The sequence below is a fragment of the Macaca fascicularis genome, chromosome 11 (assembly GCF_037993035.2).
Source record: "Macaca fascicularis isolate 582-1 chromosome 11, T2T-MFA8v1.1".
Taxonomy (NCBI): Eukaryota; Metazoa; Chordata; class Mammalia; order Primates; family Cercopithecidae; genus Macaca; species Macaca fascicularis.
The window spans coordinates 108,008,124-108,022,787 of record NC_088385.1 but is presented as its reverse complement, the minus strand read 5'-3'; the positions used below and the strand labels follow the sequence as shown (position 1 = coordinate 108,022,787).

General features: G+C 42.6%; 1 protein-coding gene across 22 annotated transcripts in view; it reads right to left on the bottom strand.

The window, feature by feature from the left end:
• ANO4 (anoctamin 4) overlaps window positions 1–14,664 on the bottom strand; it is a 413,826-nt gene that overhangs the window by 125,242 nt on the left and 273,920 nt on the right. For all 22 annotated transcript variants that reach the window (XR_012420534.1, XM_015431432.4, XM_005571998.5 and 19 more), the window contains one exon: window positions 8,770–8,901. Coding sequence is in view for 21 of the 22 variants with exons in the window: in XM_015431432.4 (XP_015286918.3) it covers window positions 8,770–8,901 (132 nt within the window). In the remaining variant the exon portion in view is untranslated. The remainder of the gene's footprint in view (window positions 1–8,769; window positions 8,902–14,664) is intronic.

Here is a 14,664-nt window from a genome sequence, read left to right as displayed (position 1 = left end):
ACAAATATTTCCCGGGTGCCCCGTGCTCGCAGACACATAGCTCCTACCCTCAGGTAGCTCACAGTCTAATAGGAGATGAAAGTAGGAGTCCAAAGCCATGTGATTTTATTTCACATAAAATCTGCACCTTTTAAAGACAGATTTTATTTCAATGGGTCTTTCAATAATATCTGTTTCATACACACACAGTACACAAGTTAAAACATTTTGTGTACAACACAAAAGCTTTGCAAAGAAGTGGGTCAATGCTGAGTTATATGTGGCATGTATTTTCATTATTGATTTTGAAAAGATAGAAACTTGAAAAACTAGAAATACATCATGTTTCACACGGATGACTGCAGTCGCCAGAGCAGTCGGAACGACACTGTCAAAAGTTAGTCAGACCACGTCATTCCTCTGTAAAAGCCCACAGGCCTTAGGAATCAGGCTCCCTCCCAGCCTCTAACTCATCACTATTGTTATTCTCCTTGGCATTTCTGCTCCAGTCACAGGTCTTTGTTCTCTTTCCCAAACACAAGCAGAGCTTCTCCCAGATTAGGGCCTTTGTTTTGTTTTCTGTTCCCCTCTTGGAACTCTCTCTCTGCCCTTCTCACCTGCAAGTTTTTTTCCAATCACACCTTCTGGAGGAGGCCTGCCTTGAAGAATAGAAACACTGTCTTTCAGAAATACAACCTGCACCCCCACTCCCAAGCAGTACTCCCCATTCCCCTCACAACACCCTCTTTTTCTCTGTTCCCATAGCATTTATCCCCTTTTCACTTGCTTTTAAATTGGCTTCAAAAAATGTAGTGTACCTCAGCACACTAGTAGTGACTTTTGAGGCTGGATAATTTTTTGTTGTGGGAAGCTGTTGGGTACATTATAGGATGTTTAGCAGCATCCCTGGCCTCTACATATTAGACCAGTCGCAATCTCCACTCCTAACTTGTGACAACCAAAAATTTTTCTAGACATTGCCAAATCACCCCTCATTGACAACTGCTGGTTTATAATTTATTACCAGTTACACCCAGCTAAACTGTAAGCTCTAGGAGGGCAGGAGTTTTTGCCTTTCTGTTTACTGTTGATCTCCAAGCACCCAGAACAACAACTGGTGTGGAATATGTGGATGAGTGAATATATATTTAAACATATGCACACATAGCATAGCATAAATTTCATATTCTTCTCTTAAGAAGTAGTCAGTATTTAATTTAATCTCAATTTTTATGGGTGTTTACAAAAAAAATAACAGTAATGATAAAAATACAGAAAACGCAGGGAAGAATATTTTTTCTGTCTATATCTAGCACATTTTTCTGAAAGACAATTAGAATTGATCTATTTCTTGAAAGAATGTCCTGTATATCTATTATAAAAAGTAACATGACTCTTTCTGCATATTTCATTTTTTCTGTCTACCAGCAGAAAACCTTTATTATGGGTATTGACCTTAGAAAGTAATTGCCTCAAGGGTGTCATCGCTAATGCCATTTTAAGAATGAAGGGCAATGATACTTAAGCAGGGCAACATTCACAGGCACAGAGGTGAAGAGAAATAAATTAATTCTTAAATGGACTTGGCTGTCATAGTCATCAGATTCAAATAGAGTTTAATTTATCACAGAGAATGGGTGGCCCTGCCTGAATGGTGTCATGTGATGAAAGACAGTAGAACCATGGTTTTTAAGGCTGGAAAAAAGGGGTATGATTTTGTACCCATCCCACCACTACCACCAGGGGAAATTTGGCAGTGTCTGGAAACATTTTTGATTCTCCTACAACTAAAGGGTTGGAGAATGCTACTAGCATCTAGTGGCTAGAGAGGCAAAAGATGCTGCTTAATATCCTACACTACACAGGACTCTTCCCTACAACAAAGAGTTATTCAGCCCCAATGCCATTAGTGCTGCAGCTGAGAAATCTCACAATAGAGCCTAATGCTTATGAGGGTGAGACCTAGAGCCTCCCTGTTCGAATTTGAATTCCTGCTCTATCACTCAGACGAACCGCGACTGTTTATTTGGCAAATCTGCTTCTATTTTTCTTCTGGACACACAGGTAGACTAGTTATCTCAGCATTACTACATGACTAAGTTCTAGACCACGGAATGTGTGTGAAAGTGGTCTAGAACTTAGGCCTAGTTCTAAGTTCTTAGGCCTGGTCCACAAAAATTTCCTAAAAAATCACTCATCTTTCTTTTTCCTTGTCTGTAAGGGATTTAGGGGATGGCAGAATAACAAGATAACAGTAGGCTGGGTACCTGAATGACTACATGAATCAGTCATATGCCTCGTTCCCCAGAGTGACCCACACTAGACAGTGCTGTGAACAAGTAAACTTCTATGCTGTTCTACTGATGATATTTGGGAGTTATTTAGACAGGTGGCCTAGCCTAGGTATACGACCTATAGCAGGTTCTTTGACCATTTTGCTCCTCACTTTTCTCATCCGTAAATTGGTAATAATAATGATACCTCAGCCCTCAAAGTATTGTTTGAGTATTAAACTTCTTAAAATAGTGTCTGGCATATAGTAAGAATTTTTCTACCTGTGGACCCACCTTGGTAAGCCCATATAAAGTGATCAAGTAGCATTTGTATGTTGACTTGTACCCCTCAGGTTTGCTTTTTTTTTCTCCTTAAATACAGTTATATTTTCAAACAGAATGCTAGGCTATTTGTTTGTTTGCTTGTTTATTTGTTTTGAGAGACAGGGTCTCGTTCTGTTGCCCAGGCTGGAGTATGGTGGCATAATCATGGCTCACTGAGCCTCAACCTCCTGGACTCAAGTGATCCTCCCAGCTCAACCTCCCAAGCAGCTGCAACTACAGGCGTGCACTGCCACGCGCTGCTAATTTTAAATTTTTGTAAAGACAGGTGTCACTGTGTTGCCTAGGCTGATCTTGAATTCCTGAGCTCAAATGATCCTCCCACCTCAGCCTTCCAAAGTGCTGGGATTACAGGGGTGAGACACTGTGACTGGCAGGTATTTGTTTTTTAATTGATTCTCAACTTTCATATTTTTGTACAATGCAGTTAAAGAATAAAGGTTTACAATTAGATTATTCTGTGCTGTCTTTCTGACTTCAATCCTCACTCCTTCATCTAGTAGACAAGTATTGTGTGCCAATTTTATGCTAGGTATTGTGTTAGGTATTGGAGATACAATCATGGGCAAAAACAGATATGGTCTATGGCTCCACAGAGTACACAGTTTACCTAGGCAGACAGGCATTAATCATATGCTACTCAAATCATTATAGCATTTCAATTGTTAAAAAAATGTTATCTAGGAAACATTAAAACAGTATAGAACAGAAACCCAATCTTTGGAAGGATTGGTGGGGAAGGAGAGGGCCAGGGGAGGCTTCCATAGCAAGAGTCTTTGGAGCTGAGTTCTGGAGGAGGAACAACAGCATACTAGGTGAAGAAAGAAGGAATCAGGAGAGGAAACAGCATGGGCAAATGTCCTGGGGCAGAGTATATTCAAAGAGCTGAGAGAGGCTGCATGTGTCTGGATTATAACAAATGAAGGGTGGGAGGCAAGAAAGACAGATGAGGCTGGAGAGGGGATGGCAGTGCAGGTAGGCATTTGAGGGCTTCTAAGTCATAGTAATAATTTTGGTGTCTATTCTGAAGTTGTTAAAGAGTGAAGTGACATGATTAGATGCATATGTTGAAGACACCATGCAGTATGCACTTGAGAGAATGGATTAGCGGTGACAAGAGTACAAGCAGGGAGACCTGTAATATTATTTGTGGATTTCAAGTGAAATACAGTGACAAAGTCTGAAGTATAAAGATACTTAGGATGTAAAATCATCAATCCGTGGAGATGTATAACTTGTAGGAAGTAGAGATGAGAGAGGTGTCTAGAATAGTTTCCAGACTCCAGTTTCAGCAACTGGACAAATATTAGTGCTGTTTACTGAGACAGGGAACAATAGAGGTAGGCTACATTTGAAAAGAAGGTATTTTGGATTTGGTTTGAGATGAGTGTGCAGTCAGCTAACTTCACATCATCTTTATTCTTTACTCACATGATTCTCCTACTTTCGTTTCTATCTATTCATTTATTTTTTCATTTAAAAAATCATTATTAAGCACTTACTATGGGATTAAAAAATGGGTGAGACAGACATAGTCTTTCAAGGAGTCTCTAGTCTTGGAGAAAGTAATTAAAATGGGTGGTACTATTGATTAAGGAAAAGAAAAATATTACTAAAACATAGATGAATACACCTCAACCAGAATTGGGGGTGGAGGTTGGAAAATCTTGGAAGATTTTTCAGTGGGAAATGTCTTTGATGAAACACTTAATAAACGTTCAATGTTTTTCTCTCCTTGTATTTTTTGTTTCACTACTTTCATGCCCTCCTCCCACTCACCCCCTAACCAACACACTTATATATATATACACACATTTTTTTTTTTTTTTTTTGAGACGGAGTCTAGCTGTCTCCCAGGCTGGAGTGCAGTGACATGATCTTGGCTCACTGCAAGCTCCGCCTCTCGGGTTCATGCCATTTTCCTGCCTCAGCTTCCCAAGTAGCTGGGACTACAGGCGCATGCCACCACACCCAGCTAATTTTTTGTATTTTTTAGTAGAGATGGGGTTTCACCACGTTAGCCAGGATGGTCTTGATCTCCTGACCTCATGATCTGCCCTCCTCGGCCTCCCAAAGTGCTGGGATTACAGGCATGAGTCACCGCACCTGGCCTAAATTTCTATTATTATCTTTAATTCCAAGACAATACGAAACATTCTGGAAAACTAAGAAGTCACATGGGATTTTGGACTATATTTGGAAAGCCAGGAATATCATGTTATAATTCCCAGAGTTTATTAACCAGCTACTTCTGATTAATTTAAATCCATTAATGTCACTCTCAACGCATCCTTAGGGAATTCTTTTCTGATTGTACCCAACAATTGTTTCCAATTTGACAGCCAGCATTCTTCAAGTCATACTTTTACACGCCCATCAGAGGAATGTTATCCATGTGACATGACAATTTTCAAAGAGAAATAAATCCTCACCACCCATAATATTCAAGACACTGATTTAATTTTTCACCTCTTATTTGCGTGATAGAACTGCCTCTATTCTCTTGGTCCCACTGAGGTCTGGTTCTTTGGTTTGCTTCATTCTGGCTGTCCTCTGCTTTTTCTTCCTTGATTCTTCTGTCTTGATATCTCATCTTCCACTAATCACTCTCTTTTTTCAAACTACACTAGGTCCTCCTCACACCCTATGCTCTTACTCACAGAAGGCTACTTGTGGTTCCTCAAAACACTCCATTCTGTTTCGCGCCTTTGTTCATTTATACACATATTACTGTCTCCTCTTGGGATACTTTTTGCCTCTTACCTACTTGGGCAAGTCTTATCCTTCAAGACCTGTATCAAACATTCTCTGCTTTATGATCAATCCTCATCACTTACCAACCTCCTTCTAAATCTGGAGAATTGAGTATCCCCCCTCTTAAGTCACACCCATCATATTGTTTACAATTATTTAAAATAGTCTGCATCTTTACTACACCAGGGTCCAGACTGCGTATTGTTCATCTTCATATCCTCTGTGCCCAGACAGTGCCTGGCAAGAAGTGAACACTAAATTAGTGACTATTAAATAAATCAATTATTTGACAAATTAATACCAAAGCATGTCAAAAGGGCTTCTCAAATATGTGAGAGAGATGGCTGAATATCCCTAATCCAATCATCCCTCATTTATTATATATTTTTAAGTGCTTCTAAAAATATGATTCTCAGTTCTAGTCCCTAGAAATTCTACTGGGTGTCCAAGGGCTTCTGACTTTAAGAATTACACTGAAAAGTATTGTTCTAAAGCAAGAACATTGTAGAATACAAACAGCATGAAGAGAGGAGGTGGAAAACCCTCCTCTTCCATACACCTATAACCCTTTGAAGTGAAACAAAATACCAGAGCACACATCACATACTTCACTAATTTATCCATCCATCTATCCATATATATATTCATAATTTTTTCTTCCATTTACCTATATCCCATATATCCTCCCTTTGAAGTGAAATAAAATCTCAGAGTACATACCACTTACTTCACTTATTCCTCTATTCATTTATACATCTACACAAGCACTCCTATACCCATCCATGTATCTATTCAGCCATCCATCCATCCATCCATCCATCCATCCATTCGGTGACCTATCCATGTATATACCCAACCATCTATTCAGTGACCTATCCATATACACTGTCCATCCATCCACCCATCCATCCATCCATCCATCCATCCATCCATCCAGTGACCTATCCATGTACATACCCAACCATCCATTCAGTGACCTATCCATATATACTGTCCATTCATCCACCCATCCATCCATCCATCCATCCATCCATCCATCCATCCATCCACCCACCCATCCATCCATCCACCCACCCACCCACCCACCCATCCATCCATCCATCCACCCACCCACCCACCCATCCATTCATCTATCCAGTGACTATCCATGTATATACCCAACCATCCATTCAGTGACCTATCCATACACACTATCCATCCATCCATCCATCCATCCATCCATCCACCCACCCACCCATCCATCCACCCACCCACCCACCCACCCACCCATCCATCCATCCACCCACCCACCCACCCATCCATTCATCTATCCAGTGACTATCCATGTATATACCCAACCATCCATTCAGTGACCTATCCATACACACTATCCACCCACCCACCCATCCATCCATCTGGTGATATATCCATGTGTCCACTCATCCATCCAGTGACCTATCCATGTATCCATCCATCCATCCATCCATCCATCCATCCATCCATCCATCCAGTGACATATCCATGTATCCACTTATCCATCCAGTGACCTATCCATGTATCCATCCATGCATCCATGCATCCATCCACCCAGCAACCTATCAGTGTATCCATCCATCCATCATCCACAATTTCTGATACCCTTCTGCACTGTGCTAGGCACTCTATCAAACAGGTGAGAAGCACAGGGAAAATCTGCCTGTAAACCAGTCACCATTCCAGAAGAATTAGGGAAACAACTCATTGTCTAAAAAACTTCCAAGATGAACAAGGGAGACATGGTAGGGGTTTAAATTAAGTGTGGGAACACATCAGCTTTTTTTTCTGTCTTTTTCTCTTAAGAAAACACCCTAATCTCTGAATTAATATTATGTCCCTTCCAGTTCCCAGTTTCTCTTGAGGATCGAACTAAGATTTTGAGGCCAGTCTGTGAATTTCATGTTTGCTTCAATGACCGTTTCAAATGTTCACATACTGCAGCTGGGTTGGCTTCAATCTGACCTGTGGGGATCAGTTCGGCTATTTCAGAGGCATACAGAATTGCTTCCCCTGCATTAGACTGCTCTTTACTATTACACATTTTTGATGCAGAACATCTATTCTTTGATTTTTCCTTTCCCCTTTGCCCTGCAGAGCTCCACAGACTTGAATTGATTTTCCGTTGCTGAAATATGTCCCCACCTGGCACTCCCTGCAACTTCTTGAAAACTGCCATTTGGTTTACTTTTGGTTTTTTTTTGTTTGTTTTTTTGTTTTTGAGTCTCGCTCTGTCACCCAGGCTGGAGTGCAATGGCACAATCTCGGCTCACTGCAACCTCCACCTCCCAGGTTCAAGCAATTCTCCTGCCTCAGCCTCCTGAGTAGCTGGGATTACAGGTGCACACCACCACGCCCAGCTAATTTTTGTATTTTTAGTAGAGATGGGGTTTCACCATCTTGGTCAGGCTGGTCTCGAACTCCTGACCTCGTGATCTGACTGCCTCTGCCTCCCAAAGTGCAGGGATTACAGTCGTGAGCCACCATACTCGGCCTGGTTTACTTTCTCGCAAAATCAGCAAGTTTTTTTTTTTTTTTTTTTTAATCTATCACCCCTTTCTTCCCCTTCAGATAAGTCATTTTTACTGAGGCTGTCACCACTGCTGGAGCAGGAGGGTCTGGAATTCCTGATCTTGTTGCAAGGAAGGTGGGGCCGACCTGATCTCTGCCCCCACTGGAGGCTGTGTTTACAGTCTCCAGCACACGGCAGGCTTTCTGTCCTCCCGCCTGCCCTGCCCTGCATCCAGCCATCATCTCTTGTCATCTCAGAAGCTTCAGAGTAAATTCTCTTTCATTTTTTCAGTTCCTCACAGGCTCAGTTACTTAGCCAACTTGTTTTTCCTCCCCACATGTCAAAAGTGACAAATAACTGTTCTGAGACAGTCTGACAGACGAGTCAGCAAGTGGCCTGCCAGGTGATGTGGCTTTTCCTAAGGCAACCCTGTGAATTGCTGAAGAAAGGGGAACTGAGAAGTGAACCAAGATAAAACAAAAACCAGAAAACAAAAAACCCTCTCTCTGCTCGATCGGAAAAGGTGTAGGCCACTCCTCCTGTCTGCTGGCTGGATGCGGATGAGCCTGCAGGGGGCTCCATGCACAGGGGGTTGGCAGAGCAATGAGAATGACAGAGCCTGGGTCACTGCCTTTCTGTGGAGAAGATCATTTACCCAACAGACACATGAGCAAGCATTGTGTCATCTTAAGCCACTGGGATGCAGGGATTGTTGGTTACAGCAGTTATCTTCCCCTGACTGAAATAAAAGGGATATGAACACTCAACGAGACTTTTAGGGGAGAAGGGCACTACGCTGTTCCTTCCTCATGCCCAGCAATCAAAGGCATGCAGGGTGAGGCTTTACTACAGCTGCACATCCTTAGTAAAACAGGGGCTTTAACATGGAATACTCACTGATGGATCCTTTGCTGGCTGAAAGGGGCAGTGTAGCAGTCATTCTCCTCCAGGTCTGGCAGTGTCTCCTTGTCCAGCCTCATTGGCTTCTTAGGTAACCATCTCCGAAACCTGCTTATTTGTTTATCGATCCTGTGGTACATGGAAGGCAAGACCAAAGGGTACAGCATGTCAGCATCACCCTGAAACACAGGAGGGAAGTCTCCACAGAGCCACAAGTATCATACCACACATTCCAGGCCCTCTCACTGCACTCATGATATCCTTGTTTTAGATGGAAAGAAGAGAGCCAGAACTCTAGTGTTGTTCTGATTTCACCAAGTGGCCTCAATATTATTACTGTTTGTGAAATAGCAGCTGTGAGTTAGATGTCCACCCACATGCCAATAATAAATGACCAAGCAGTCCTAACAAGGCTGGAAAGCTCTGAAAAGGATTCCAACAGTCCCTTAAGCAAGCAGCAGAGACCTTAACTTACATTCTGTAGGTTCTAAAAAATTCATTTTGTGTTTGGAAAACATCTGAGGGCAGAGAAGAGCTCTAGCTGTAGTTAACTTTGGGGAGGGGGTGCTGGCATGTATCCTGGGGGTTGTGCACAGACAGCTCCATGCCATGATTTGCTTCCTGCCTCTCCCACCTCCCCCAGCAGCCTCTCAGCAGGCAGCAGGATTTTTGGCTTTCATAGATCTCTTTTTAAGCTGGCTCCATGGTTCTCATGGTGCTCCTAGGGCGTCGTGACACACATGTGTCACTCTAATGAAGCCAAGTCAGTGAAAACAACAGTATTCTAAAAGTGGTTTTCAGCCACAGTTTTCTCTCTGGCTATCTCCCTGGTCCCTCAGTTCCACTGACTTCTGCTGATGAAAACATCTGGCTTCCAAGTGAACAGCTCCCAATCACTGTTCACAGAAAAACACCAGAAGGAGCAAAAACCACACCAAACTTTAAAATGATAGCACTACCTCAAGTGTCTATACTACTGGAAAAAAAAATCTTCTAAATGTATTAACTGAAAACACATGGAATTTGGTCATGCTTTATTTTTTTCCTAATTAAAACAATATATTTACATGGCAATGTACTCTTTTCAGTGAACGTTATGGCTAATTTTCTGTGTCAACTTGGCTAAGTTAAGGGATGCCCAGATAGCTGGCAAACATTATTTTGGGATGTGTCTGTGAGGTTGTTTCCTGAAGACATTAGTGTTTGAGATTGTAGACTTAGTAAAGAAGTTGGCCCTCACCAATGCAGGTGGGCACCATCTAATTCATTGAGGACCTGAATAGGACAAAGAAGTGGAGGCAGGGTGAATGTGCTGTCTGCTTGAGATGGAACATCCATCTTCTCCTGCCCTTGGACATTGGCCTTCCTAGTTCTCAGGCCTTTGGACCAGAAATGGGACTTATGCTATCAGGTTTCCTTCCTTTTTAAGAAGGTTTCCTCCTTCTTAAAAACTGCAGATTGCGTGACTTCTAGCCCTCCAGAATCTTATGAGCCAACAGTGCAAATCCCGGTCCAAGTCTGAAGGCTAGAGGACCAGGAGCACCGACGCCTAAGGACAGAGGAAGAGAGATGTCCCAGCTCAAGCAGCAGCAAATTCACTATTCCTCCATCTTCTAGTTCCACTCAATGGGTTGGATGGTACCGACCTGCATTGGGGAGGATCAGCTTCTTTACTAAGTCTACTGATTTGAATGCTAATCTCTTCCGGAAACACTATGACAGACGCACCTCAAAATAATGTTTTACCAGCTATCTGGGCATCCTTTAGCCCAGTCAGGTTGAACATATAAAATTAACCAGCGGAGGGGCGGAGCAAGATGGCCGAATAGGAGCAGCTCCAGTCTCCAACTCCCAGCGCGAGCGACACAGAAGACCGGTGATTTCTGCATTTTCAACTGAGGTACTGGGTTCATCTCACTGGGGAGTGCCGGACAATCGGTGCTGGTCAGCTGCTGTAGCCCGACCAGCAAGAGCTGAAGCAGGGTGAGGCATTGCCTCACCTGGGAAGCGCAAGGGGGAAGGGAGTCCCTTTTCCTAGCCAGGGGAACTGAGACACACAACACCTGGAAAATCGGGTAACTCCCACCCCAATACTGCGCTTTAAGCAAACAGGCACACCAGGAGATCATATCCCACACCTGGCCGGGAGGGTCCCACACCCACGGAGCCTCCCTCATTGCTAGCGCAGCAGTCTGTGATCTACCGGCAAGGCAGCAGCGAGGCTGGGGGAGGGGCGCCCGCCATTGCTGAGGCTTAAGTAGGTAAACAAAGCTGCTGGGAAGCTCGAACTGGGTGGAGCTCACAGCAGCTGAAGGAAACCTGCCTGTCTCTGTAGACTCCACCTCTGGGGACAGGGCACAGTAAACTAAACAAACACAGCAGACACCTCTGCAGACGCAAACGACTCTGTCTGACAGCTTTGAAGAGAGCAGTGGATCTCCCAACACGGAGGTTGAGATCTGAGAAGGGACAGACTCCCTGCTCAAGTGGGTCCTTGACCCCTGAGTAGCCTAACTGGGAGACATCCCCCACTAGGGGCAGTCTGACACCCCACACCTCACAGGGAGGAGTACACCCCTGAGAGGAAGCTTCCAAAGCAAGAATCAAACAGGTACACTCGCTGTTCAGAAATATTCTATCTTCTGCAGCCTCTGCTGCTGATACCCAGGCAAACAGGGTCTGGAGTGGACCTCAAGCAATCTCCAACAGACCTACAGCTGAGGGTCCTGACTGTTAGAAGGAAAACTATCAAACAGGAAGGACACCTACACCAAAACCCCATCAGTACATCACCATCATCCAAGACCAGAGGCAGATAAAACCACAAAGATAGGGAAAAAGCAGGGCAGAAAAGCTGGAAATTCAAAAAATAAGAGCGCATCTCCCCCGGCAAAGGAGCGCAGCTCATCGCCAGCAACGGATCAAAGCTGGACGGAGAATGACTTTGACGAGATGAGAGAAGAAGGCTTCAGTCTATCAAATTTCTCAGAGCTAAAGGAGGAATTACGTACCCAGCGCAAAGAAACTAAAAATCCTGAAAAAAAAGTGGAAGAATGGATGGCTAGAGTAATTAATGCAGAGAAGGTCCTAAACGAAATGAAAGAGATGAAAACCATGACACGAGAAATACGTGACAAATGCACAAGCTTCAGTAACCGACTCGATCAACTGGAAGAAAGAGTATCAGCGATTGAGGATCAAATGAATGAAATGAAGCGAGAAGAGAAACCAAAAGAAAAAAGAAGAAAAAGAAATGAACAAAGCCTGCAAGAAGTATGGGATTATGTAAAAAGACCAAATCTACGTCTGATTGGGGTGCCTGAAAGTGAGGGGGAAAATGGAACCAAGTTGGAAAACACTCTTCAGGATATCATCCAGGAGAACTTCCCCAACCTAGTAGGGCAGGCCAACATTCAAATCCAGGAAATACAGAGAACGCCACAAAGATACTCCTCGAGAAGAGCAACTCCAAGACACATAATTGCCAGATTCACCAAAGTTGAAATGAAGGAAAAAATCTTAAGGGCAGCCAGAGAGAAAGGTCGGGTTACCCACAAAGGGAAGCCCATCAGACTAACAGCAGATCTCTCAGCAGAAACTCTACAAGCCAGAAGAGAGTGGGGGCCAATATTCAACATTCTTACAGAAAAGAATTTTAAACCCAGAATTTCATATCCAGCCAAACTAAGTTTCATAAGTGAAGGAGAAATAAAATCCTTTACAGATAAGCAAATGCTTAGAGATTTTGTCACCACTAGGCCTGCCTTACAAGAGACCCTGAAGGAAGCACTAAACATGGAAAGGAACAACCGGTACCAGCCATTGCAAAAACATGCCAAAATGTAAAGACCATTGAGGCTAGGAAGAAACTGCATCAACTAACGAGCAAAATAACCAGTTAATATCATAATGGCAGGATCAAGTTCACACATAACAATATTAACCTTAAATGTAAATGGACTAAATGCTCCAATTAAAAGACACAGACTGGTAAACTGGATAAAGAGTCAAGACCCATCAGTCTGCTGTATTCAGGAGACCCATCTCACACGCAGAGACATACATAGGCTCAAAATAAAGGGATGGAGGAAGATTTACCAAGCAAATGGAGACCAAAAAAAAGCAGGGGTTGCAATACTAGTCTCTGATAAAACAGACTTTAAACCATCAAAGATCAAAAGAGACAAAGAAGGCCATTACATAATGGTAAAGGGATCAATTCAACAGGAAGAGCTAACTATCCTAAATATATATGCACCCAATACAGGAGCACCCAGATTCATAAAGCAAGTCCTTAGAGACTTACAAAGAGACTTAGACTCCCATACAATAATAATGGGAGACTTCAACACTCCACTGTCAACATTAGACAGATCAACGAGACAGAAAGTTAACAAGGATATCCAGGAATTGAACTCATCTCTGCAGCAAGCAGACCTAATAGACATCTATAGAACTCTCCACCCCAAATCAACAGAATATACATTCTTCTCAGCACCACATCGTACTTACTCCAAAATCGACCACGTAATTGGAAGTAAAGCACTCCTCAGCAAATGTACAAGAACAGAAATTATAAGAAACTGTCTCTCAGACCACAGTGCAATCAAACTAGAACTCAGGACTAAGAAACTCAATCAAAACCGCTCAACTACATGGAAACTGAACAACCTGCTCCTGAATGACTACTGGGTACATAACAAAATGAAGGCAGAAATAAAGATGTTCTTTGAAACCAATGAGAACAAAGATACAACATACCAGAATCTCTGGGACACATTTAAAGCAGTGTGTAGAGGGAAATTTATAGCACTAAATGCCCACAAGAGAAAGCAGGAAAGATCTAAAATTGACACTCTAACATTGCAATTAAAAGAACTAGAGAAGCAAGAGCAAACACATTCAAAAGCTAGCAGAAGGCAAGAAATAACTAAGATCAGAGCAGAACTGAAGGAGATAGAGACACAAAAAACCCTCCAAAAAATCAATGAATCCAGGAGTTGGTTTTTTGAAAAGATCAACAAAATTGACAGACCACTAGCCAGACTAATAAAGAAGAAAAGAGAGAAGAATCAAATCGACGCAATAAAAAATGATAAAGGGGATATCACCACCGACCCCACAGAAATACAAACTACCATCAGAGAATACTATAAACACCTCTACGCAAATAAACTGGAAAATCTAGAAGAAATGGATAATTTCCTGGACACTTACACTCTTCCAAGACTAAACCAGGAAGAAGTTGAATCCCTGAATAGACCAATAGCAGGCTCTGAAATTGAGGCAACAATTAATAGCCTACCAACCAAAAAAAGTCCAGGACCAGATGGATTCACAGCTGAATTCTACCAGAGGTACAAGGAGGAGTTGGTACCATTCCTTCTGAAACTATTCCAATCAATAGAAAAAGAGGGAATCCTCCCTAACTCATTTTATGAGGCCAACATCATCCTGATACCAAAGCCTGGCAGAGACACAACAAAAAAAGAGAATTTTAGACCAATATCCCTGATGAACATCGATGCAAAAATCCTCAATAAAATACTAGCAAACCGGATTCAGCAACACATCAAAAAGCTTATCCACCATGATCAAGTGGGCTTCATCCCTGGGATGCAAGGCTGGTTCAACATTCGCAAATCAATAAACATAATCCAGCATATAAACAGAACCAAAGACAAGAACCACATGATTATCTCAATAGATGCAGAAAAGGCTTTTGACAAAATTCAACAGCCCTTCATGCTAAAAACGCTCAATAAATTCGGTATTGATGGAACGTACCTCAAAATAATAAGAGCTATTTATGACAAACCCACAGCCAATATCATACTGAATGGGCAAAAACTGGAAAAATTCCCTTTGAAAACTGGCACAAGACAGGGATGC